Source organism: Dryobates pubescens, chromosome 17 (genome assembly GCF_014839835.1).
Source record: "Dryobates pubescens isolate bDryPub1 chromosome 17, bDryPub1.pri, whole genome shotgun sequence".
Lineage (NCBI taxonomy): Eukaryota > Metazoa > Chordata > Aves > Piciformes > Picidae > Dryobates > Dryobates pubescens.
The window spans coordinates 18,895,401-18,922,955 of record NC_071628.1 but is presented as its reverse complement, the minus strand read 5'-3'; the positions used below and the strand labels follow the sequence as shown (position 1 = coordinate 18,922,955).

General features: G+C 38.3%; 1 protein-coding gene across 3 annotated transcripts in view; it reads right to left on the bottom strand.

Annotated features, from left to right (window-relative positions):
* The window catches only part of TLN2 (talin 2), a 152,028-nt gene that overhangs the window by 63,495 nt on the left and 60,978 nt on the right, over positions 1-27,555 (bottom strand). For all 3 annotated transcript variants that reach the window (XM_054169272.1, XM_054169274.1, XM_054169273.1), the window contains 18 exons: positions 27,067-27,237; positions 24,401-24,498; positions 23,839-23,968; positions 22,277-22,429; positions 21,293-21,435; positions 19,714-19,841; positions 15,754-15,817; positions 13,468-13,572; positions 12,249-12,404; positions 10,359-10,460; positions 7,958-8,034; positions 6,251-6,431; positions 5,409-5,522; positions 4,692-4,800; positions 3,795-4,003; positions 2,892-2,990; positions 2,197-2,364; positions 451-745 (listed from right to left, as the gene is read on the bottom strand). In XM_054169272.1, the coding sequence (XP_054025247.1) occupies positions 451-745; positions 2,197-2,364; positions 2,892-2,990; positions 3,795-4,003; positions 4,692-4,800; positions 5,409-5,522; positions 6,251-6,431; positions 7,958-8,034; positions 10,359-10,460; positions 12,249-12,404; positions 13,468-13,572; positions 15,754-15,817; positions 19,714-19,841; positions 21,293-21,435; positions 22,277-22,429; positions 23,839-23,968; positions 24,401-24,498; positions 27,067-27,202 (2,467 nt within the window). In that variant the 5' untranslated portion in view covers positions 27,203-27,237. The remainder of the gene's footprint in view (positions 1-450; positions 746-2,196; positions 2,365-2,891; positions 2,991-3,794; positions 4,004-4,691; positions 4,801-5,408; positions 5,523-6,250; positions 6,432-7,957; positions 8,035-10,358; positions 10,461-12,248; positions 12,405-13,467; positions 13,573-15,753; positions 15,818-19,713; positions 19,842-21,292; positions 21,436-22,276; positions 22,430-23,838; positions 23,969-24,400; positions 24,499-27,066; positions 27,238-27,555) is intronic.

Genomic DNA, 27,555 nt, shown 5'->3' with positions numbered 1-27,555 from the left:
AGGCTTCTGAAGCAGTCACTTACTCTTTTTAATGCAAATTAATTTGGTTGTTAAAACATACACTTGAACTCCTTCCTAACAGACTTGAACTCATAAAGCCTTTGACTTCCTGTAAACCAAATCTAGACATGCTTGGGTCTAAGACCTTATTTATTTAAATGTTCTTCAAAAAAGCATAGGGAAAAAAAACAAACACCCAAAAGCAGTATTTTTCTCATGTCTGAAGGTGACTTGTGGACTTCAGAATTCAGTATCTTCTTACCAGGATCTTCTGGTAAAGCAGAGGCAAGGAAAAACTTTAGGCTGGGAAAACTAAAGTTCCAGAGCATTTATCAACTATTTCCCAGTGTACAATTTTGCAATTTATATTTCTCCAATAATGGCTAACTGAGCTCCCAGTCCAAATGTTCCACATGAAAAAAAATAATCCCTTTAGGTTCAGAAACTTACCAGCATCTCCCATGGAACTAAAAATATTCTCTGTGACACACATGATGGTATCTGTAGCCTGGTCATAGCGTCCAATGGGCTCGCCTCTGCTGGCAAACTGGCGGACATGCTGCAAGAGGTCATTCAGGGCTTGGCTGACAATGCTGGCAGCTGCGCTGACCTGCTTCAGTAACTCAGTGTCATCTGTGGCGGCCTGGCAGGCCCTCACACAGTTCTCCACTGAGCGGTCTACCAGTTTCCCTGCCTCAATCAGCTGTTCCTGACACACTGGAGAACTGATGGTGGGACTCACAACCTGCATAGGGAAAGGACACAAAGCATTCAGAAAAGCCTTATTTGCCAATTTCCTAACTACTAACAAGTAAAATATGTACTACATCAGTTTGAGTTCTTTAACTTAGCTGTCTTCCTCAGATAGAAACCCCAAATAACACATAATTAAATAGGTAGTTCTGACATACAGACTATGAATCTGGGCTCCACAGACCATTAATTTAATCTCAATTTAGATTCTGAGAATGGAGACCCCTACTTGGTTTTGTGTATCTTCAGCAGTTACTGAATTGACAAAACACAAGACAGTGGTTCTGGAAGGCAGGCATGGGCCAAACTCCTCCAGAGAAACTATGTCCACTGGTAGACTTCTGTACCCAGGAATTCCATATTAAATGGATTCTTAATTGGAATTGGTCTTACAAAGGCTTCTTAGATCAGTCTTTTGTATGTTTAAATAAAAGGAGTGCCTGGCACACTCCAGAAAACACTCTGCTACTAAAACTACAAGACAAACCCCATAGCCTATAGATTAGAAACAACCCTCCCTCATTTTGTTGAGGTGTATCCTGAGAGCATTTAACAACAGGACAATTGAAAACAGGATGCCACTGGGTGTCTTACGCCATATTGAAGAAATTCATAAGCAATAAGAACATCAAGTCCAAATAATGAAAACTCATGTATGCATTACAAAGTCCTTGCAGCCAGAGACAAAAAGTAGGAAAATACTGGAAATTTAATGCCTAATACTGCCTATTAATATTAATATAAACCTTCTGGATGTTTCACAAGAGTTGAATATCTATTTCCCTGCAAAAGATGACACTGAAGACTCCAAAAGCAGCCTCTAAGCAGTTAACATGAACTGCTTAATTTTTTGAACTAAATGAGTATTTTATTTATTTAAAATTAAAAAGTCTGCAGAAGATGTAAAGCTCCAACTGCAGACTTCAGAACTTGTGGTTTTATCTCAGTTCCCTTGTAATTTGCTTAGACTGAAAATCAGTACTTGCCCAAAAGCAATAGTTCATTAGAATCACTGGACTTCTGTAAACCAGTGCAAATATATTTCAAATCAGTGACTATCAATTTGATTTTATTTTCAGGGAGAATACCAAATTTTAGTTACTTAGTTTTACGTGAGGTAAACCCACCCTAATTCTAGGCTTTACCGGAAAACTTACATAGTCCCCTAGGCAAGCTGTGCTTGAACTAACATATTAATATCAACAAAAATAAAAATAACTCATCAGATGGGCTCTGTGGAACTTTCTCTGGAGATTTCTCTGCAGATCCTCTGAGCTCCTGATTGCAGGTATAATGAGTGACAATTTATTAGTCAATGACTTAGCTTAGATTTATGGAACATCAATGTTGCTAACAGAGCGTATTGCCTGAGACCCTTGTAAATGCACAGAACATAACACCTGAAATGCTGCCTCCCCACTTCAGGAACACTGCTTGCCTCACCTTTGCACAAGCCACAAGCTGGGAAGTAGAGAGTGCACACTGTGTAGCAGCAGCAATAACTCTGTTCTGCAGGACTGTATCCTCAGCAACCTGTGCTACATTCTTGGCCTTCAGCACTAACATAGCAGCAGCATTTGCAACGGCTTTGGCCAGACTCATCAGAACATCCTGGTAAAACAAAGGCAAATTTCAGTCTTATGATCAAAAAAGTTTGTACTTTGTATATAGCAACATCACATCTCCTGAAGGTAAGAAGTCCACTTGTATCAAAACCTAAACATTTGCTTTATGTAAAGCGGCAAACATGACTATTAGTGTTAAAACCTGAGAGTTTTCTGTTCCGAGTACAGCAATTGCACTAGTTACATTATCAAGTTATTGGACTGAACAGTGTGGACTGTCAAATTTTGAAGTAGCTCAGAGTCCACAAGAACAAATCTATGTCACAAGTTGCAACGTGCTTGCCTTCACCTCCTGAGAACGCACTATTAGTACCAAAACATCTGGCTCCTATGCAATCAGCACTCTTGACTGTATTATTAAAAACAATTTCATATTAGAATATCCTCAGTTAGCATTGAGGAACTTCAAATCTAGCATTTCCTAACTGCACTTTAGGAAGTTTGGCTTTATGCAGTGGCTGTCTCATTAGTAAGCTGCTCAGCTCTGACAACGATAAGCAACTCCCTCATTACCTGGAACCTTTCATCTGTTTCATTCTCTCCAATTTGCCTCAGTAGCTCCCCACTTGCTTGTCCAATGCTTCCAGCTGCAGTCAAAACTGTCTGTCGAGGCTGGAAAAATATAATGGTGAAATATATTAATTCAGACAAAATGAGCTTTACATGAATTTCAGATTTCCTTAAGGAACTTCTGCATTAGTGTGCAATCAATATGACTTAAAAAACATTATTACACCACAGAACTGCTTTGCAAAAGTCTTTACTTTTCCACGTGCACAACTGCACATCCATGTTTCAGGGATTCCATCTGAAGTGCTCCCATCAGATTCATAGAGAATTTTGAAAAAGCTATAAAAACACTGATGTAATAATGCCAAGGATAATTAAAGATAGGCAGTCAACATGCCAACTGATCTGAAACATCAGATGTTATGTTCTTCAGAACATAAATACCTGAAGAGATCCAACTCTCATTAAACTGATTAAGAGAGTCTATACTGGTTAGTACTACTCTCATTTCTAGAAAACTACAACAGGGGGGTTAACTTTTTGGTTTATGTGTCAAAGCAGATAAAGACAGTAAATAAAAAAAATAATGAGTATCTCTCCAGTTCCTATTGAACAAAGTCACATTACTATTTGAAATTTGTTTCTGAAACAGAATAGAGCACCCAGATAAATCAACTATTTCCTACACAAATCTGTCAACCTCCTCTTGTAACACAGAGCATTTTAGTATTAGGGTGCAAGATTTAAAGGCATATAGACAGGGACAGATGAAGGAATACATAGTTGTCAAAGAAACTGCTTGCACAGGGGACATTATGTAGCACTGGGCAGGTGAGGCTTACATCTCAAAAACGCTAAAGCCATGCACTTCAAAAGAGGGAACCTGAGAAGTTTCCATTTACTCACCTCTCCTGAAGTAGGTTGCACAGCCTTCAGCAAGTCCGAGACAGCACTGGCCAGTGTTCGAGCAGCTTTCAGGAGGTCTTCTCCGCTTCCAACTTCATCATCCATGAGAGCAGCAAGTAGTTTCACACCTTTAGACATCTCAGTGAGGTTGGAAGAGATGGTTGTAATTGCACATCCCACAGCAGTGTAATCAGTGTCAACTGGGTCCCCTGCAGAGCAAATGTTTTTTTCATCATCAGATTGCTTTGTGGTTAAAACGGAGAGGTGGCTACCACAGACTACATTGATGAGAGACAAGAAAGACATTTCAACATAGCCAAGCAATGCCTACTAAGTAATCTCATTGTCAGAGTCAATATTTTAAAGACTGCTGTAATTCTTCAAATTTCTACATCTTTTCTTCTACAAGAGTTTGTCTTCCAACAGAATTTCTCTTCACTCAATGAAACTTGCTATATCCACACTTTGAGCTACCTTTCAACACTGTAAGAAAGCAAAGTAATGCAGTATTGACCCCTTTGAGACACACACCACTCCTCCAACTTCTAATTTGCCGAAGAAAAAAAAAGTCACTAAACACGTAATCTGTCTCTAACAACTGTCAGATCAATATGCTGCTTTCTAATAACCTTGCAAACACACTGTATCCCACTCTTTTAAATAAACAACATTTTACCTCATCAGTGGTCATATCTTTAGTGTAAGAGAGAAAGTGAGGATACAAAAATCATGTTGGGAGGGACAGAAAGCTTGTTATGCACATCAATGAACTTAGCTGCTGGAGTACTATAAAAAAAACCCGTTCACCAGTTGTTCCACACTCTGTTCCTATGTTACTTGAATTAGACTGATAAATTAGTAGGAGACTGCAAGAAAATCCTTCCATTTGAAAGTTACCTGCTGTAAGGTTAACAACAGAGGCAGTTCCTGCAGTGATAGCATCAACCTGAGAGTGTATTTCATGTTTTGATTCATCAACCTTGTTCTGAACCCATACTCTTGATGCCTGAAGAGCAGTAACAAAAACAAGAATTAAGGACTGCAGTGAAGTTTGGTAAGAGATGTTATGTAAATTTCTTGGTCCTTCATGAACCTTTAAAACCGAAACAATGGACAACAACAAAATCTTTAAAGTGAAATATGAAAGGAAGCATTTTCTTCTGTCAAATCTTTCATTACAGAATGGCTGTCACATTTCAATAGCTGTCCCTTTAAGTGGCATAAACAGTGTATCCATGAAGGCTGAACACTCTTGATTGACTGTGTCCCATAAGCAACAGCCTCTTGATCTATGCTCTTGCTCTGACCTGGATCAAGGAATGACAGAATCGTATTTTGTTCTTATTTTTCAAGTATCTAGGAGGCAATCACTCCCACCACAAATACTCCCCATAGTTTGTGTTTAATTGTTCACATGCACATGAAATAAATAGGATTCCAGACATGGTTATGCAAGGAAGCCTGCTGCATCTGTTCCCAGAAGACTGATTAGAGTGAAGTGGAACACTGTACAGGAATTCTCTAATGAGAGCACACTGAGGATCCAGTGACAATGACTAAAAGGATCTATAAAGTATTAAGATCCGGTTTCTATAAGGGATTAGAAAAACTCACCATGTCCTGCCCCAGAGGTGGTAGGTTATCGACTTCACTGAGGTCAGCTTGTGCCTGTTGAACAGCATGCATGCTAGTATTAATAGTCCCCATCAAGGCCTGCTGAGCTGAGGTCTGAAAGGCAAAATGAGGAAATGGCTGGCTGCTACATTCCAAGTGGCAATTCAAGAAGACGTTACATATGCATGACAAGACAGTCAGTGACAACAATCCAACAGACATACCAGACCATTCCAGAGAGATTTTCCTTGGTGTAACGTAGAAAGAAAAGCTCTCTAACACTCCTCTCATACAGTCTTGAATCTGCCTGTGCCATTTTACAGTCCTCTGTACTTGCACAGTTCCACTTCTAGCAGTGTGTCTTGATCTTGAGCATTGATTATATTCTCTGTGGCTTGTTTTGGGCTTTTGATAGTTGTTGCATTAAGTCAGAAATCTCAGCATCAGCTTTAAGCCTGCTAAGAAGTTCCAAATTGGTGAGCTAGCAATAAGCTAAATGTAAGCCTCTCTCTGAAAAGTGCTTACTTTTGCTCAGTCTTTGAGCCTTTGTTTTTCCTAAACCTGCTTAAACTGCAGTAAACTGCTTAGAAGGAAAGAGAAGGCTTGAAGAGCCAGCTTTAAAGAAAGTGAGGAAATAAGTCAAAACATGGTACCCTAAATATTTCTGGGATGCTGAAAACATACACCTCACTAAGACAGCCATGCAGTCACTACTCACTGTCTTCCTCCTGGCTCAGTAACACTTATTATGTGCTGTTCCTGACTACTTGCAGCACAGACAAGTTTCAAATGCAAAAACAAAAAAAAACCAGCTTCAAGTAAAATATAAGAGGGTTTCTCACAAGGGGTGGCATATGTCCTCTGTGCATCTGACCAATTGTGACTTGTTGCTGGGGAGAAGGCATGATGCCAATGTTGAAAGTCTCTGGACCACTGGACCCTGAACGCATAACAGCTGGTAGTGCCACTGAGCCATGCTCCACCTTCCCTGTTCGGTTAAACTGCTGCTGCAAGATGGTAGATCTAACAAAACAGAAAATAAGACAAATCAAACACAGAGAGAATTAGTACCTGCAACTCATGTTCTGTTGGATGTTCTTCCTTTCTAACATACTAGAAAATAAATTAATCTGGGGGTTTTAGCAGATCAAATACTAATAGCACTAATGAGCAAGCATGGCAATGTGCAGTTTTGGTATCTGTGCTACAACAGTTTTGCCCCTTCAAGATGTATGACAGACAGAACCTGAACCAGGCTTATGAAGTAACAATAGCTTTGTTTCAGTTCTATAATAGGGTGCTAAACAGAAGCATAAACCCTATGGAGATGCCTCTTGCAAGCAATCCCTACATTTGGGATAAAAACTGGTATTCTTACTTCCCTCTTTATACACACATGCACGCACAGTACTTGCTAATAATCTGGCATCTTACCAGATAATGGACTGGAAGGCAAGATACTTCCAAGAGTAATAAAAGTTATTGTCATGCATAGTCACAAACCACTTTGCCAGATATACTGCTCATATTTAAATACAGTTCAAGTTTTAACAGCTAGAAGCATTAACAGAAATTCTGGCTTTAACAACAACAATCTGCTAGGGAAAATTTTGATTTCTATTGTGAAAAACCTTGCATTCATCTGTTACAAGTTTCAGGCTTCTCTGCACAGTACTTTGCCAACAGTATATTCTGGAAGTGATTTGGAAAGGGCAATGCCAAAAAAAGCTCATCTGAACATATGTGATCTGTCAAAAGCTGAATTTTCACATAAGTCCACATTAAATATCTAACAAGTCTATTTCCCATAAACTGTAGGTTTAACAATAAATCAGACAGACTTTTCACATACACACTGCTGACACTGCCAACCCTCAGACCTCCATGAGGAGACTTGAATGGCTTGTTACAGCTTATAATGTCACGAACCTATTTCTATTCCTTCATTGCATGAAAAGATTTAATATTCCTCTTCAAGAGTATGGTCAGCTCCACAGTTTTGCTTTTTGCTGTATTAGTGACCAGAACCACTGCCTGATCTACCAGTACAAAATCTTACTGTTACCCATGTGATACATCTGATGGGTTTGCCAGATCTGTTCATGACACAGGGTACATTTGACCTGACAGGAGTCAAATTTACTAGAAACCATGGACCCAGCAGACACAAGCAACTAAAACCTTGTCAATCCTAGGTGCCTGGATGAGACTCAAAGATCTAATATGACGTTTTCAGGTCTGTACCGTTACCTCCTCCCGCCATCAGCATTTTACTGAATTATAGTCTGAGTTTCTTTGTCCAAGGGTCAAGTTACCACAAATGCACTGCTGGTTGCCTTAACCAATAATTTTGAGACAAATATCTGCTCTTCAACCCTCAAACAAAGATAGAATCCTGCCTGCACACACTATTTCCTTCTGTTGAAATACCCTGTAGGAAACAATTCTTTTAACAGTGGTAACAATACAATATTATTTGTAAAAAGCTACCACAGCTAAAAGGTGTCACTCTTAAATAAAAAGTATTTCCTCTTGTTGTATACACTCACTTCTTAGGTGAAACAGATTCTTCCAACATGGTTGATTCCTCATCACCTTCAAGCCCAAATCTATCTTTACTTTGTTTCTAGAATGGGGAAAAAAAAGGTTAAACATTTACTTGCTATTAATCAGATACCTAGTCAGATAAATCTTCAGTCTTATCTGATGCTAAACACCGTGCTTTTCGGCAGTGTGTGACAACATAACCTCCCCTTCCAAAGGGGTGCCCTTCACCAGCTAACAGGCCAGATTTTAAGCCCTGGCAGATTAAGCGTATAAAGGAAAAAAAGCCTATTGGTGCCTTTTTGAACTAGGGTATAAAGAAAGTGCTGAGATACTGCCTTTTCTCACACACACACATAAAAAAAACCCCAAACACACTAATGTTCTGAGGACCAAGTGATATGCAACAACAGCAAATGCCAGCATAGACAGGAGATGCACCACCCCTTTTCACACTCTCTTCTAAGTCAGAAATATCAGACTGTCTCAGATAACTAGAATTCAGCTACAATTAACATTCAGCATCCTAAAATGTTACTATATGATGCTACCTACTGCTAGGAAATACATACACATAGTGAAGATGAGAAATTGAATAATGTACTCAAGCCATTTTATCATAGCTACTTCAAACTTCTGGAAAGTCTGCATATCCGACTTTTTGAGGCAGTTTTTGTACAGCAGTATAAGGGAGGTAGATAGAAAAAAGGAAAGGCTAAACCACTATAAACAACAGGAAACCACCACAAGTGATAATAGTAGTGCTTTATAAAAACAGCCTATTTCTGCTTGTGACCTAGCACAAAGATACTGTCTGCTTTCCACCTCGTTATGTGAATTGTAGTCTGAATACGCAAGTGCAGAGATAACAGAAACTCCTCATGCACATCCAAACACACAGCTCCCCCTCCAACTTTCTCCAAAGAATTTCTTCATACTGTAGTTTGAGTTTATGCATGGGGGGAAGGAGTGTTGCACCAATATGTTACAATACCAACCAACCAACACAAAACAAGTCACTAATCCACAACTGAGCAAATGAAACAGAACACTCCAGAATGCACCAAGAATTAACACTATGTAACTGAGAGCACTAAACCATAATCTGAAGCATGCATCACAGAGAGAATGTGGGCTTGAGAATCAGAAACTGCATGCTTCTCTTAGCATCATGGGTGTTTATTACTTAACCTGTTCCTAATTAATTCACTTTAAAACTAGCTGTGTCAGCAGATTGTAAAAAAAAAATAAAAATCAAAGGACTGAAAAGGAGTAGAAATATGCACATCTGTATTCTATCAAGACAGAGAGGTTGCTTTCATTTGGCATTAGAGAGCAAAGCTACTTTCAAGCTTAAGGGCTAGAATTGTGTTTTAAACCATCTATAGAAACCTGCAGTTTATTTAACATTTATTAAATTTGAGACTGACAGCTTCAGAGAAAAAGGCTTGTGCTCTGATGAATTCTGGCAATCCTCCTCAATCTCTGACTTCATAATGCCTGGTGTTACATCCTACATTGTTCACAGGGACAAAGGCAATAAATTCTCCTGAGCTGTTTGGCTTTCTGTCGTTCCGTTGCTATTAAAATATATTACAGCAAATAATGATGTAGTTCAGTCAAACCTTAATAAAGCAAGAATTTGTCGAGGAGCAACCAGTGCTATTTGAAACACCTCACTTCTCTACACAATGTACTATAGTATGGCCATTCAGCTCCAGGTTTGGTAACAAAACTGCTATTTTTTACTGTTGCTCTTATTACTTGTATTTTGAATGCTGAAGATGCTAATCAGCCTCTCCTCTCTCCTGAAAGGCACACTCCTTAAAACCAAGTTTCAGGACAGTCTGGCATCTTCGCAAGCACCGATTCTATCCCTGTCATTGCACAATTGAGTTCAATTCTTTTCTTTAGTGATCACAGTAGTTTTAAACCAACATAAATTATTTTTTTTTCCTCGGCTTTGATGCACCTATACAAGAACTGCTGGACAACTATTCTGTAGCCCTTAATGTAGTTTTAAACACTGCTTCTGGGGGATCATTTCTTACCACCTGATTTGCCACTTTGGTTCCTAGCTCAAAATCTATACCTGAAGCTTTGGATTCTTATCTTGATATATACTCACAGTCAGCAGTTCAAATTCCAGCTCAAAAACAAAGCTTGAGCATGCTGTACTGAGTTTGACCCATACTACTGCTATAGTTTATAGCTTTGATACTTTTGAGAAGCCCTCGCTGAAGTTAAATGGAAATAGCTCAAATTATTTAAAGGCAAAAATATATATCATCAAAACACAAAATATAATACTGACTTCATGAGAAAAAGGGAACTGTAGTGTGCACACATTTGAGCTTTTGTACTGCTGCAGAGTGATTTTTTTAGTAAGTCATCTTAATACTATACCTTCTTTAGGATGATATCAATGTAACCTGCAATTAACTGAGAGATCTGTTCTCCTTCAGTGGTCTGCACTGAGTAATAGCTTTCCTGATATTCACCAAAATCCTGGTGGAAGGAACATAGGAGATGGGGAGAAACAAAAACATAACTTCTTTGAAAATAGTAAGCAAATAAATGAAGAAACATACCAAATATAAGTGAGAGAATTCATATTTTACAAATGATTGTACAGGTATTTTATTACATCAGTAAATGAAACTGCTCCAAGATTCTAAACCAGTATATATGTGGAAAGGTGAAGGACACTTTTTATTGCAGCTTAATTGTGGAGGTCTCATCAGTAGAAATGCTAGAGCACCAAGAGAGATAGAATAGACTAGACCAGACCAGGTTGGAAGAGACCTTCAAGATCATCATGTCCAACCCATCAACCAATCCAACCCACCTAAACAACCAAACCATGGCACCAAGCACCCTATCAAGTCTCCTCCTGAACACCTCCAATGATGGTGACTCACCACCTCCCTGGGCAGCCCATTCCAATGGGCAAACACTCTCTCTGTACGGAACTTCTTCCTAACATCCAACCTAAACCTCCCCTGGCACAGCCTAAGACTGTGTCGTCTTGTTCTGGTACTGGCTGCCTGGGAGAAGAGACCAACATCCACCTGTCTACAACCTCCCTTCAGAGAGTTGTAGAGAGCAATAAGGTCACCCCTGAGTCTCCTCTTCTCCAGGCTAAGCAATCCCAGCTCCCTCAGCCTCTCCTCATAGGGCTTGTCTTCCAAACCCCTCACCAACTTCGTTGCCCTTCTCTGGACTCGTTCCAGCAAGTCAACATCCTTCCTAAACTGAGGGGCCCAGAACTGGACACAGTATTCGAGGTGTGGCCTAACCAGTGCAGTGTACAGGGGCACAATGACCTCCCTGCTCCTGCTGGCCACACTGTTCTTGATGCAGGCCAAGATGCCATTGGCCCTCTTGGCTGCCTGGGCAGGCATACTGCAGGCTCATGTTCAGCCTACCATCGACCAGTACCCCCAGGTCCCTCTCTACCTGGCTGCTCTCCAGCCACTCTGACCCCAGCCTGTAGCACTGCATGGGGTTGTTGTGGCTAATATGCAGAACCCGGCACTTGCATGTGTTAAATCTCATGCCGTTGGATTCTGCCCATCTGTCCAGCCTGTCAAGGTGCCTCTGCAGAGCCTCTCTACCCTACAGCAGATCAACTCCTGCCCCCAGCTTAGTCTGCCTTCATCAGACTCAGTCTCTGAAGGATTGAGAGATCTTTGGACATTCTAAAGCATAATCACTGTGCATTTAGAAATGAGATGAACATGATTAAAGTGAATATATTTTCTAGCCACTGCCTCTTGCTCTACCAGTTTAAACAACCAGTTTAAACAACCAGTTTAAACAACCAGTTTAAACAACCTTTTCAGATCCAAAACTTTTTGTTGCAGTGGTCTCTTGTGAACCAAATAATTAACAAAACATCACATTCAGGATAGTTCTTTAAGTCCATAATTATCAAATGCATTAATGAACTCTCCCTCTTTTTTATGTTCATATCTTTCAGGTCACAAAGCGCATCATGAAAGGCAAGCAGCATAAGGGTTTAAGCAGATGTGAATAATGATGCTCTCTTAACTGTTTTAGTGGCTAGGCACAAGGAGTGGTTTTTTGGAAAAGATTTCAACAGTACCTTTGAAGAACTGGTCTGTCTAGAAACATCAAAGCAGAGAATGCACTAAGGACCAGTTCATTACTTTTCCGATCCACTGACTTGGGCAGAACAAGTTACAGTACAAAAACTGTTCTGAATATAACTCCATCTTCCATTCTCCTTGCCACATAGACCTCTCTTTCTCTGAATATACACAAAAAGATTACCAGAGTGAAGCTTTTAGGTGAGGCAGCCCAGCGTTTCACAGTTGTTAGTGGCCATTCCTGCAACACTTCCTTAGTCTTCTCATCCACACGCATCACTGAGTCTTTGGTGACACCCAGCAAACGAGGAACCAGCTTGTTTTTGCCTTTCATTTTTTCCTATAACAAGGTGTGAAAGATTGTTTTTCATTCAAATGGAGTTTCCCATAGAAGGAAAAGCATGATGGACTATATTGACAAAGGGAAGCAATTGGCATGTAATTTAAAGGACAATTTAAAACAATAGGTAAGTTGATAGACTTTTAAAAAGATATTAATGGAAAAAGAAAAAAAAATGTTAACCTTCTGTCACACAGGGGAGCTACTCCATCAACAAATCCCCACTGGACTGTTCTAAATGTGTATGCTTCTTGTTTTTAATATTTTAGTGACTGAAAATTACACACCATAACTTTGGTATTGTTTCTATACACAGATTAGCTCAACAGCTCTGTTAGAGAGCTAGGACTCCTTTTGCCAGTAATGGTGCCTACTAACAAGGCATTTTCCGTTAAATGCAGGCAAGATGCCAAGGTAATTCTTTCAAAGTGTACCTCTGCACTTTTTTTATTGTATTTTCACCTTCTACCTGCTTCACTAGAATTTGTGGATGACTAAGCAGTTTATGAAAAGGCAAAATATCAGTAATCAGGTACTTACAAAGATCCTGTACTGTAACTGTGGGAACCCAAGAATGAAGATGTTTGCCTAAGTTCAGCCTCCTCTTCATTCTATATGAGTAGTACTGAATACTCAGGCACTAATGCTTCAGTCCCATTTTCACAACAGTATGTTGTTACCAAACTATTTCACCCTTCAGCCCTGTGCAGCTGATGAAATTATTCTTCAGATGCCATTTTTCAGCATGCAATTCCTATTGTCATTAAACTTCTAAACAGGAACAAATTATGAGTTATTTGTGAATGTTTTTCTGAAGAAAGTACTTTCTTGGTGATCAACAGAAAGAAGAAAAAACGTCACTTCACAGATATTAAATCATAACAGACTCAATTTTCTTTCTGGGAGCAATATGACAAGAATCTAAACTGAAATTATAGTTCTGTCCCATGTAGTAATTCACACTTTTTTCCAAATGCTGCTTTCAGGCAGCAGTTGAAAAACTTCTTTCTTTTGCTTAGTGTAGAATTTGAGGTACAGCCACACAAACCAAAAACTACTTGACCTTAACCAGAAAAAACGACACTCCGTAGGTCCGCAGGGATCGGGCAAGCTTCACATACTTCACTTTGGCTTCTATTTCAGTCATCTCACCACAGTTTTTGTGCTCCTGTAATGAGAGTTCAGTATCACTTGGGCACAAACAATGCTTTCTGGAAACAAACAAAAGGGTATAGATTTACCTGTTGAAGGATGTTTAGTTTCTATCATTACAATTACAGTATTTGAAAAAATACTAGCTAGGAATGTTAGTAAGAGTCTACCTCATAATTCCTCACACTGCAAAACAACCAACTCAGGCAAATGGAGCATTCCTATCTGACCATGATCCATTCTATCACTGCCTCAGATCAAGCACACTTAGGACACTTCTGAAACAGCTTAAAATTGTAGGTATTGCTGCAATTTTATGCCATTTGGTTGCACACAATTAAGATCACTTTACTTGGCTTTTTAAAGACAATCAAACATCCCAACACCCATATTTTGCTTCCAGGAACAGACTATTTATTCCTGCTTTGTGTCCAAAACTGCTGATTCACAAGAGCCTCATGCCTTGTAAGCAACCATTTCTAATCTCTTGTAGATGTTTCCCATGTTTGATTTTTTTTTTGCCAGTTGCCCTGTTATCCACATTTTTTGTTTCATGAAAAGAATTCTACTAGTGAGGAAGAAGCAATGATTTTTTCCTCAACAGTTCATCCTGACATAGTCATGTAGGTGTGTATTATAACTATTTATCAATTTACTTAATAATAAACTTCATTGCCTCTAAATAATGTCAACTACTGTTACTACGTATTCAAACATCAATTCATCATCTGCTCTTCTACCCCAAACCATTCTGCTAAAATTCCTGTTGTAGTGTCCTGATATTTAAATACTGTTTGTGGGATTGCCTTTCACAGTTCATCTTACCATTACATTATTCTGAACTGTTGGTGGCCACCTTTTTCATGCTGACTGACAGCAGCAGGGGGAGCAACAAGAACATAGGAAACACCCCTATTCCAATTTAAGTTACCATCTTGACAATGTTCCAAGGCAGAGCACAGGTAGGAGCAACTGCAACTCCAAACCCCTTATGCATTCCAAGGACATAGACTTATCATATCTGTCAAATTTAGTACAGACAACACAACCAGGATCCCAAAAGAGCAAGGAGCCCAAGTGTAGCCATTGCAGATGGAATATTGGGCAAAAAGCACCTGCCAAACTAAGTAATTTTGTAACTCAGGAAAACAGCTGATTTTTAAAATAAACAAACCAACCTCCCAACAACCCCTTCCCCACTACAACAATAAAAAGCCAACAAACAAAACCCAAAAACCACTCCAACAACTTGCTTATTCTATCCTGCTGTTGCATTGCTCAGCATCAATGCCCTCACAGACCAACTTCTTGTTCATGTACTATATTTACTGTAATAAGAAATTACTCAAAGTTCTCATAGATCATATTTGACATGGGCAAAAATCATGTCTATTAATAGCACTCAGAACTGAACAAATTTTTTTTTTTTTTTTTGCTTAAACTGCAACACCACTGCCATCAGCTGAAAGTGTACAGAAAAGTATCAGACATACTCATCTACAAGGAAGCACCACAAGCTCCGTATAGAACAGACCTAGTGAGACAGCAAAGTATGCAACCTGTTCCTGCACTTCAACTCATCTCTCAAGCTGAGCTCACAGATCACTGGTATGTCATTCCAGAAACCTGATGACTTGATTTTAGCTGTAGATCTGAGAATTTTTCAACTTGTATTGCCAAACTTGTATTTAGTAGCATGGATATTGAATGGATCTGCAGCACTCAAACTCTGAGAGCACTTCCAACATTGTGAATACATTTCATATTCAATTGCTTCAGCCTTACAATTGTGTTTCCCACATATATTACTGAACTCAAGTACTAGCTAGCTGAACTCCGTGTTTCTTGAAGCTAAAGAAAGAAGGCATGAAATTAAAACTGGTTTTCCTAAACATGCTTCTATTTTAGTACAAATACACATCCTTACACTTCAATGCAACTGAGAAAAAGGTCCTAAGAATACTAAATATTCACTCTCTCCCCTTCAACAAAGTACACTGAATAATCATCAATGAAGAAAAAGGATCAGGACAAAAAAAATCTGCTGAAGAAAGAAAAGAAATGCTGTCAGATTCCTTACACTTGATTTACTATTAGTTATATAATTCAAGTATATAGAGAGTATGCACCTGTGAAAGCTTGTATTTTTGTTATAAAGGAAGTGAAATTATAGTAAGTTTTGCAGCCTCAGAATTACCTGAAATATTCTCTTTTCAGCCCCTCTTTGTTTGGTATATTCTTTAGGCAGGAATTCTTTAAGGCTAGAGTAAGAAACAAAAAAGTCCATAGTTAATGGAGCCTTCATGCAGAGGGAGGCTTTGCATTAGGTCCCCCAAGCTTCCTGGAACAGGCAGAAAATAACTACACAATGAAATAAAACTCTGGCTAAAAAGGATGAGGATACCTTCCATAATTAAGAAAAACACTCTAGTTACATCCCCATGTAGTATCTCTTCATGTTTTGAAAAGTCATCAAAATAAGTAATAGCTGTCAAACTTTCCATTCTTAAACTATATGATGTCTCTCAACAGCTCAGAGGGGTTAACATCTAAATCCTAATGCACTCCTTGTAATCTGGGGTAGAAGGGAACCCCAAAGCTTGTGCCAGCTCCATGTCTGAACTCAGACACTACTATTATTTTCCAGTAACACTGATTTACTGACATGTGGGACCAAGTTCTTCCTCTGTGTCTCCCAAGAAATGTTAGAACACAAATATTTCACTGAAAAACTGCAAAGCCATTTAAGTGGACACCTAGTAACAGCCACTGTCTTGAAAACAAAGTCATAAATAACTGGTCCTAATCCCTGCAAGGCTCACATACTAAGGGTCTCAGAATACAATGTTAACTAAGGAAGTTCAGCCTCAGTGATAGAGTTCAGTCAGAAAGAATCTTTAAGGACCTCATCTGTATCACCTTTCATTATTTTTCATTTACTTGAACTGAAAGGATAAAATGCTAGCAGTAAATAAACTGAAATTATTTCAGTGCTATCTATAATCAAGGTTTTTTTTCATAATGCAAATAGTTTCACTTAGCACATTGTTTGATGGATTTAGCAAAACCTCCTAGAATATTACCAATTAGTCTTCTCTAATCGTTAATTATACATTATTACATGGATAATGATCTCAGCTTAAAAAAAAATATCTAATAGCAAACAGTGTTTATTTAACCTCACTTAGTCTACAGCTCTTAAAACCATTATACACAAGTGCCAACAAATTGGTGGTTTTTCATTAGTGCAAAGGTATATGCCCTGTTCTTGAAAAAGATAGCTCAAGACAGTAAAACAGGCTGCTCACCAAGCAGGGAATAAAAAGCAGAGGTGGGCAGTTTTAGCTGCTCCCTTCCTATCTGCATATGAATAGTATGAATTCCTTATTAGATATTCTCTCAGCACATTTAAACACAGCGTAGTGTACCTCTGTAGGTGCAATGCTGTACGAGGGAGGGCATGAAGAACAACTATTTGCAATTGGATAGTTCAAGAGCTTTCACAATTTACTTTGGCATGAGCTTCAAGGACATTCCAACAACTGATACCAATGTGTTAACAAGATGCAGGCAATAATTTTAACTTGTGCCAAGAATAATTCATCGATGACAAAAAAATAAAAAGCACAAAAGCTCCCTCTGCATAAACATGTTGTGGACATGGCAAACCACACTGAAATAACGCTGCGAAACACTAACACTATTTTGCTACAAACCATTTTCTGTATGGGCTGACAGATTAATAGTATGGTTTGGATTGGAAGAGACCTTAATGATCATCTAGTTCCAACCCCTTTGTCATGGGCAAGGACACCATCCATTAGGCCAGATCCTTCTGCAGGGAATCTGTAGCATATTAAGATTTCAGTTGTGAGTGAAGGGACATCTCTCAAATGTATTTCACATATTGAGCTCCACCATACAGTTTACATAAAACATAACTACTTTCATACTTGAGAAGGATCAAAGTTCATCAACCAAAAAGCAGGACATAGATGAAAACTTTAAAAAGCTCAGCCTTTTTCAAGAAAGTAAAACTCATCTGGAGCATTTTCAGGGAAAAATAATAAAGTCAGCATTGATCTACACTATTTATGCATAGTGTTTACAATGAGTCAGGAACACTTGGCTTGTTTAGGCTCACAAAACAAAAGAATGAAGTTTCACCAAAAGGCTGTCATGAAGGCTGTATACAGCCAAATGCAAACAGTTAACTATAAACATGCAGATTGAAATTAGAAGGCAATGACTAGGCAGTTAGGGTTACGGAGCAGGCTCTTTTACAGAGCGGCGAAAAAAAGAGATCAGAAACTTAATTTTACGAAACCGATTATACACCAGGGGAGCAAGCAACTGCTACACAGTGTCCTGCAAGGCTTGATCTTAATAAAAAGCCCATTTAAAAGAAAATTTCCTGCAGAAAAAAACCAAGGTCCTTAATTTTGGGATTCTGGTTCCAGATGATCTCCAGTGGAGTAACATTCTCCTTCTAATGTACAGCTCAGTTATTCAGACCTTTCATTTCTCTTAGGTTTAAAACAAACAAAAAGATTATGCACTTTGACAACTTCATTCTGTGATCGACTTCAAATTCTCCAGTGCTGCATACAAAGCAAAAATATCATCCAGCCTGCAGCTTCAGTTCACCATAAAACACAGTTATTATATGGAAGCGTAACATTTAAAAATAAATAAATAAAATAAATATATCTTTATACAAATCAGACCAATTATAACATCTAAAAAACTCAAGGGAAAAATAAGCACCTGAATTCTGCACAGCAATTTGGAAAAAATGCTGGTTAAGTTTGTGAGGATTTATTGCTTAAAAAAATTTAACTCACCCCCACTGTTGGAACACCTAACTCTTGAAATTGTTACCACTACAAATTAGCCTGTCATAAGGTAATATCCTAATAGTTTGCTGCAGGAGTACTCTTGAGTGAATGGATCGAAAAGGGAAGAATAAGTAGACAATGGACAAATCCCAGAAGAAGTGTTGCATAACTGGTCACAGTTCTAAGGAGTAAGAACCAGAAGTCCACAGAAGCTATTACACTGAGTCCCCATGAGGAAAGGTTCATGGGCCAGTCAGTAGCAGACACACAGGACAAAGAAAAGCTGATTATTAATTGGAACTTGGGGACATCTGTTCATGTGGTGTGTTTACATAACTGAACTGCTACTTCAGGGAAATCTTTCAAAGATAAAATGTTTCAAACAATCAAGACTGCAGCATTGCATATTCCAAAGCATGCCACCATTATAAAGTGATTCCCTAAGATACAGTAAACCCCAGACTCAGGCTCACAAAGGGTCTATAAGAGTCAGCACTGAGCGTTCACCAGTGGAGTAGGACTGAAACCAAATATGCACCCATTATTTGTGCATGCCATTAAGGTATTTATGAGTCTCAAATGTAGGTAAGGCTTGATGGGTTGTCCAGTAAATAGCTTTCTTTTACCTTCCTACATTCCTTTCCTCAAACTCTGTTGCTTGTGTAATTCCACTGCAGGAAAACCAATCCAAAAATCAAAATGGGCAGAAAAATGAGACAACTAAATTTCAATCAACTTACCCAGCTGATAGTAATGCAAGTATCACAATAAAGGTCAAAGGATGAACTACCTGTAATCAGGACTCCTGCCCACAACTGAAACAATGAGCACAATTCTAGACCTCCATTCATGCAATGCCATGAGAGGGTGAATTTGAACTGATTAATGCCACTAAAAAGTTTGGAAAATTTAAGCTCTACACATAGCAATATTAACTTTATTCAAATGACAAAGTATCTTGCTATTTATGTACCCTCCCAGCAAATCAAACATCTCTGACATTCATTGGTGCACACTTTTTTCACATGTGGCATTACTAAAGGCAGGCAGAAGTAGACGACTAAGGCAAAACAAAATCCAGTTCTCCCACACTATCAGGTGATTGGGAAACCCAGCTGCACACTTAACTAGCAGCCTGGGGGGAGATGGTGCCCAGTGCTGCCTGATAAGCCACTGTCAAAGGTCTAAGGCTAATTTGTGAAATCCAGCTCCCTACAGAGGGAGAATGCTGTAGAAAACATTGTGAATCTGATTGCCTCTACTTGCTGAAAACACATTTAGTCTGTGACAACCCAAATTTAGAAGTAAGAAGTGTTTACTCTAAAAATCCAGGTTTGTGTTTGTGTTCTACATGAGGTCCAAACTGGATCTGTGCTTGAAAGCCTCCAAATTCACAGGCCTTCTCAAAGGAGACAGGATGGGAACCATTCAGAATGTCATCACGAGCCTACAGGAGATAAGCAAAGACACGTCAGAGACATCCAAAATAACTACTGCACCTCCAAAATTCCTTGAAAGCTTGAACATGGCCAAAGAATCCAGCACCATGCTTTTCAGTCTGAATGCTTTATTCCATTCTGGATACAGCTATGACAAACAAAGAGCTAGATTATTTTTCAGGTGACTATCTATGGAGACTTATTGATACCTTGACTGTAATAACTTGCATTAAAAAGCGGACCTGACACCCATTTCCTGCTGTACATACAACTCATGTACATACACATGCTTATCTGTACGTACGCATACAGAAATACATATGTGTGAGCACACTTGCATGCAAAAGCTTTTATCACAATACTTTGTAACAGCATGAAAAATGTTCTGCCTAAGTAAGTAAAAAACATATTACCACAACAAAAATGGCAACAGAAGAAAGCAAACAGCATTTTCTTTCCTTTTGTTTAAATTTAGTGGTCATAGAAGATGAGGAATTTTATTGCTATGGCAATAGAAAGCTTATCTATCCATGGAGAAAACAATGACAAGGCAGAATCAACACAGACTGTCTTAACAGTAGCTTGAAGAAATATCTAAAAGGCAAGAGAACGGCTCCATGGGACACGGTCCTCTAAATACCTGATAAATGTAATGCAGTCTTATAAGCGATGCCATCTTTATCTTTTGCCTCAGAATTTTAAAACATAATTTAGAGCAATTCTATTTGAACCATCTGCAAGTACAACAACTGAACATTCCATTTCAATGTTGGTTTTTAATTTTTTAAAAAACCACAACTGTAACAGAGTTTAAAAGCCTGACTTTCAGACTGCATTAGTGACAGCTACACTGGAGCATTCAGTTACACATTGTCTTCTGAATAAAACTATAAGCCTTGCTAAGGTATGTATAGTACCTCTAACAGTCTGAGAACCTGCCTAGGTGGACTCCCACCATGTTACATGACAAGGTCCATTAAGAACAGGAAGCCTGCCCTCCGTCCTGTCTGGGCTAAAGACTGGAAAGAGTGCAGAAGCAGCTCTCTCACTGATAGGTGGAAGAGAAAGATGAGAAGTGAAAAATTGGGTGGACGACTGACCTGAGATTCCATATTACAGAGAATGTATCACCTAGAGAAGAGGATGAGGTGAAGAACTAAAAAGAAGAATCAAAAAAACTTAAGACAGTCATGAATTTTAAGGAAATCAGGACAAGGATTAATAAGCACTAATTTTTGGTGGAGTATCCATTGTTGGGTTGAAAGTATTTGATTAAAAAGAATCAGTGAAGCCTCTGCACTATCACATGTTCTTGCAGGAACAGACAAAAATATAACACATTTTTGAAATACAGAAAAGGAATTCTAGAAGATGTTTCAGTAACAAAAAAACTTCTACTTAACCAACACAGCTTCCCTTAGACAAGGTAGAACTTCCATTCCTGGTCCATATACTGTACCTGAACATAAAGCAAGTTAAGCTGAACAGGATCTCTTGAATCTACATTCTGGTCTGAATAAAAGAACTTCCGTCTCAACAGTAGAGTTTCATTCTCGTCAACGCCTTGCTCTCTAAACGTTCGGCTATGATCTAGCCAATTCACTGCAAAAGAACCACAGACATGAGCACTGTTAAACACACAGCATTGTCAGTGTTAAAAGTTGTTGTGAAAATTATGTGATAATTGGCATTTCCACTGGAGGGGGAAACTGACAATAAAAGTGAAAAAAAATGCTGCCTTCATTTCTGTTTCTAGCCAGTGTTGAAGTTTGCTACAAATGAGAACAGCTGAGAAGCAAGAATTTACTACAGCAGCACACTCAATATTGTTGAAGAAGTAACTATAGCAACATTTCCATACTAAATTTACATCTTTAAAACTTAATTGCAAAAATTACTTAGAAGTTCACCACAGTTCTCCCTAAAACCAATTGTTCTGCTCACTTTCCTTATCCCTGAAAACAATTTTAAAATGTTTTCCTGACAGTCACAGTCAATCTCAGTGCTTTAATTTAAACCAGAAAAAATGGTTTTCATGACTTTAGACATTGTCACTTTCCATTTACACTTGAAATTTATACTTTCAAAACCAAAACTGCTTTCAGTAGGCATCAATATTTAACTGTCCAGCTTCAATGAAGGGGAGAAAATGGTCATTACAGAAATGACCTTTCACACTTCAGTTACAACCACCCTATCAAAAAACTAACAAAAAACCCACGTGAAAAGACCTGCTATCTCATTGCTACAGGCAACAGCTTGTCCATTTTCAGAATTAAAATTATTCAGTAGCAGACAACATTTTATATAAAAGAATGCAAAATACCAGTAGGGATCAACTGAGACACACTGGAGGATCTACAAGTGCTGCACCCCAGTATAGTTTTCTTGAACCATGCTGCGGGAAGATATTAACTGAAGAAATATCCTGCAATACACTCACAGTCATCATCTGTATGAAGCTTTGCCTTCAGTTTTTCCATTTTTCTTTCATCACGCAACAATGTCCTATCTTTCTTAAGTGTTCCTGTACTCTCCTCTTTCTTCTCTTCTATGCTCTCCTGGATTAAGGAATATTCCTCATAATTTGTTATTCCTGAAATTATAAATAATTTTTTTTGTTACAAACAGTGGATATGTACTAGATGCCAGGTTGGGTGGTTCATTTCAAGTATTGTAAAGGTATTTCTAGTTAAATGTTAAAACAGTCTTGGAGAAGGAGATCCCAAGAATAATCTGCAACTTCTGCATTCAAGACACCTCTCCAATATCTGGCATTATCCTTCAGAAGCATCATTCCTTCACCATATGCTTATTTGCCACTTGCAGAAAGATATTAAGGGGCTTTTTGTTAATCTGCTATGAGACACTGCCAGTTTAAAACATAATGGAATCTAAGATTCCAGAATGGAGACATACCATAGTAAATTTCATTACATGGATGCCAACAATCACTTCCTGAGAACTAAGTCATTTCAGCTTGCCCACAATGTGCAGAAGAAAAGTGACAGAGCAGGCTGAGGAACAGAAACCATGTGAAATGTATTAAATATTTTTTTAGTTTTAAAACTCAATTCTTCCTAAGTATTTTACATGAAACGGAATCAAAAAGCAGTTCACAAGATTTAGTATATGTGCTCGGTTACTTTTATTTCTTTGTTCTTGTTTCTTCCCATAGTTTGGTAATGCAAGTATATGTGCTACAGGAAAGCAAATCAAATGCTCACCTACATGACAATACTCACAAAAATAAGTCAAATTACTTTATGAAGTAAATTAGATACAGCACATAAGAATCCAACATAGAAATGCTCAAACAAAACTGAAATGGATTAATTTAAACTCATCTTAATTCACTTTGCAAGTGAATGAATCTTAATCAAATTAAGGACACTTTAGTTCTAAATAAGAATTTACCAAAAGTTTAAGACTATTTAAACTAATCTATGTTGGATGCATATTTATAGTTAAATATGAATTAATTTTTTCAAAATGTCTCTATTTATATAAATACAAAGACAGACTATAACCAATATGACACATTTCTGACCAGCTGCTCTGGATGAGTTCCAGATGTCGTTTCACAAATGATACAGTATGGCGATCAACTCTTAATCACAACACAGAGACCCAAGCTTTGGTATATTTCAAGGTTATGAGTATTTATCTTTTATCCCATTATAGTTAAGTATAAATTTAATTCTAATGCTCTACCACATAGCAGGAAACTGTATGCAACAAATTATAAAAAAAATTTGTAACTGTAATCTCAGAAAACTTCGTGTCTTCAACTGCTAAATACAGAGGTTTAAGGATATAGCCAACTCTCTGACTTTCATAAAACCTGGACAAAAGAATTTAAAGAAGTGTTTGGCAAATGTAAACTGATAACAGATTTAAGTATCTTTTTAACATGTGCCAATTTCTAGCCAGTAATACACGTAACGTTCTAAAACTCAACAAATTACAACAAATTCTTAAGCACATGGGTCCCAAAAATCTTACCTATCCTGCTGCAAATAGTAACCAGCAATTCACCAACTGTTTTCGAATCATCCACCATGACTGTTTTCACTGATCCATCCAACATACGTATTTTCTGAGGCCTTTGTTTCTTTTTATACTCCAATATATCCTAGGAAGTAAACAATACTTTTTCTAAATGCTTTTGGAAGCCACCACAAGCCAACCCACTAACTTAAGATTCCTAATAGAGGACTTCCTCCCCATTCCCCATGCCTTTTGGTCGAAAGCAAGCATGACACAGGAAGCAAGCATTCAGTACACAGGAAACCCAAACTGTAATACAAAATCACCTCAAACATAAACCCTATTACAAGCCTTTTCATCTTTTTGTTCATCATTCTGTGAGGACACTATAGTTCACAGTGACAACCAGATGCAGAAAAAAACTAACTACTGAGGTACAGCAAGGAAGAGAAGTGAGTCACTTTCAGGAACAGACTCAAGACCCTCCTTGCCCCTCCAAATGCTAAGCTTTTTTCTTGCCACTTGGGAAGCAAGTTTTCTAAAACTCGACGAAAGAAGCAACAGACATGCACCATACCCCATTTCTCAGCATGTAATAATCCAGTGTTCTTCCAGCCTCCAGCCATATACCTTTCCGTGGATCATCATCTGATAAGAACAATCCATAGTCAGAGGCTGTGGAACAGAAAAGACAGACATTCGCTGACAAATAGCAAACCTAATAAAGCTAGCATGGTTTTAATCAAGGTTATTCAGCCTCCATTACACTTATCTCCCATTCTTAATGAACTTGGATATAAAGTTTTTTTCAGTGCATCAGAAAATATTCAGCTTAGCAGCAGAGAACAGGGTAGATCAGACTCTACAGAAGACTTGAAAAAAGTTTCTCTAGGCAAGAAACATGTCATATCTACTGTGTAATTTGTATGATATTTGCAATCACTTCTCAAAGATGACCATTTTCAAATGCACGTAGGTTCTGCTTCAGAACGGACTAACCAAAATTAAAACCAGTTTTGGCTTAATCACAGTAGTTCTGTTTATAAACTGCATAGTTTGTTTTCAATCCTGCACATACTAAGGTTATGCTAAACTTCGGAATCTTTTTGGCAGACGCTTCAGGTTTAGGCATTTAAAGAAATACAAGGCTTCCAGATTTATACCCATTATAACAATCTCAGGGAAAACTTCTATCTGTTGCAGGCTACACATGTCAGTTGGTTCTTTCAGAGTAACAGGTAAGTGATAGAACTTTCATTGTCACAGAAAAACAAACCCAGACTCATGTTTTAAAGATTAAACACCAGGTGTACAAAATGAAGGATTGCAACTGTCAACTTAAGGCCCATCCATATGCATGAAGAACTGATACAGAGTACACTTCAGTGTCACAGAGTTCATGTCAATCACCTTAGCCTGCTCTGATTGCAGTTCAACAGTTTAAGCTAAAAGGATTTTTTTCACACAAGCTGGCCTGCACACAACCTGTTACAACAGCTAAGTGCAAGGATCATACCTTGTTTACCCTAAGCCATGGGTTCAGACCCTCTGATGAAAAAATACTAAAACTAGGTACTTTTTTGAACAGTGTTTCATCTCTACATGTCTTGCATAGCAATACTTAAATCTCAGCATTACATACATTACACACTTAACTTACACTTATATAATTAATTAACATAAGGCAGCATTTCAAAGGAAAAATCCTTCCAGAAACAACTGAGTAAGAAGAAACACTTCTCCTGCTCCCCTTAAAACCCACCCATACAGTGATGACAAATTCAGTACAGAATCAGTTACGTAAAATCTTAGAATTTGTGCCTATAAAAAGGTTGTGACCTTTAGAAGCACACAAAGCACACTGCACAGAGCACAGAATTACCACGGGAGCACAAACTGCTTTGATACTTCTGGGGAATGCACCCTAGTAAGGAAATAGATGTGGTGTGCAGCTTCTATGTTAATATCATGGCCACCTTTATGCTAGCTTGTAAGCTTGTTGAAGAACTCAGGGTACAGGACAATTACATTGGCTGCTGTGCAGGAAGTAGTCTGATCAGTCTGTACTGCACCGCTCTGAGTCCTCTGAGCTAACATGCAAACACATACATTTTAGCAGCCACAAAGGAGAAAGGATGTTTTAGTAACCTTATTTCTGTTTATCACACAACTTCATAAAGTAGTTTGATGGAGAAGTCCTACTGTATAATTTGAGGAGAGTTCCTAAGCTTTTCTATAAAGTTCATGATATTTAGGGATATTTATTACTTAACTTCTCTGAACACAAGTGTGATTCAAAATCACTGCCTTGAGAGATTTGTATAGTAAATATGCAAGGTTCATATTTTAAAATTGAGGCTCTGTAACTAGATTTCCTACGGGCTCCTGCAAAGGAGTTTCTAAGTACAAGTAATTGTGTCCATTACAGGTAAGGTTTTCTAACAGCTCACACAAGATATTCCAAACAGCTCTAAAAGTTGAGAGCTGTGCATAAAACCTGAATTTTTGACAACTTCAACTACATTTATACCAGAGCTTTTGTCCAAGGGAAGACTTATTTAACAGTCTGCATTCAACTAATCTGCTAAATAGGTGCTGATAATTAAATTTCATTAGCACATAGCAGCACTGTGAATATGGTGTACACAGCATGGTGATGCTTTTTGTTACCAAACAGTTTTAAGCATTTCCTTTTACCTAGGAAATGATCATCCATTATTTTGTAATATATGTGGTCCCTTCATTTGCTAAGGCACAAAATAATTCACAGGATCACAGGATGTCAGGGGTTGGAAGGGGTCCAAAGAGACCATTGAGACCAACCCCCCTGACAGAGCAGGATCATACAATCTATCTCAGGCAACAGAGTGTCAAGTCTGCCCAGATTTTCCTAGAAAGTTTTGCCATGAACACTGTCTCAAAAAGATGACACCACAAAACTTGTTCTCCAAGTGAGCAAACTCTTTCAGGCAAACAAGCCATTTCATTAAGAAGTCAAAGTTCCACAAAAAAATACCCTTCATAAAAGAAACCTGTCAGGACAGAATTAAAAAAGAACGTATCTGCCTTTTGTAACTGAAAAACCTGTTTGCAATTTTGTGCCTTTCACTCCAGAACCTTATCATTTCAATAATGAAAACAAACCCACCAACCTGAAAGATAAATGGAGTGTAAGAAACCATGGGTCTATGTTTATTTTCAATTCAGTCAATGAATTGACTGCGTACAAATAGAGGAACTCACCTTGCCCTGTTTGAGCCTCTGGCACTCGTTCACGAATAACTCTACAGGCATCGTAGACTGCAGTGGATGGTTCAAATTGCATTGTCTTCACTACATTGCACTGGCGGACACAGATCTTCAAGGAAAGAGCTACCATGGTGTCAAGTCACTTGCAAGTTTCTACTAAAATATCTGAAAAGGCAGCAATGACATTGTTGATTACAGATTTCCATTTAGTGCTTTAATACACTCAACTTTCCATTAAAAAGAGAAATTAGTTCAGTAAAATACATGTTTTCAAATGCCGTTCTACGTAATGTCTCTTTAGCATCATTGAGCTAGAAACTACACAAACCGGGTGTTTTTCCTGGTATATTGGAAATTCATTTTCCAAAAGGTTTGGCACAGATACTTTAAAGGTTAATGCTTTGTCTGAGGTACATCGAAATGGTGCACAGGAAAACGATTCACCTACTGGGTATATTGCTGACATATTAATGGCTGACAGAA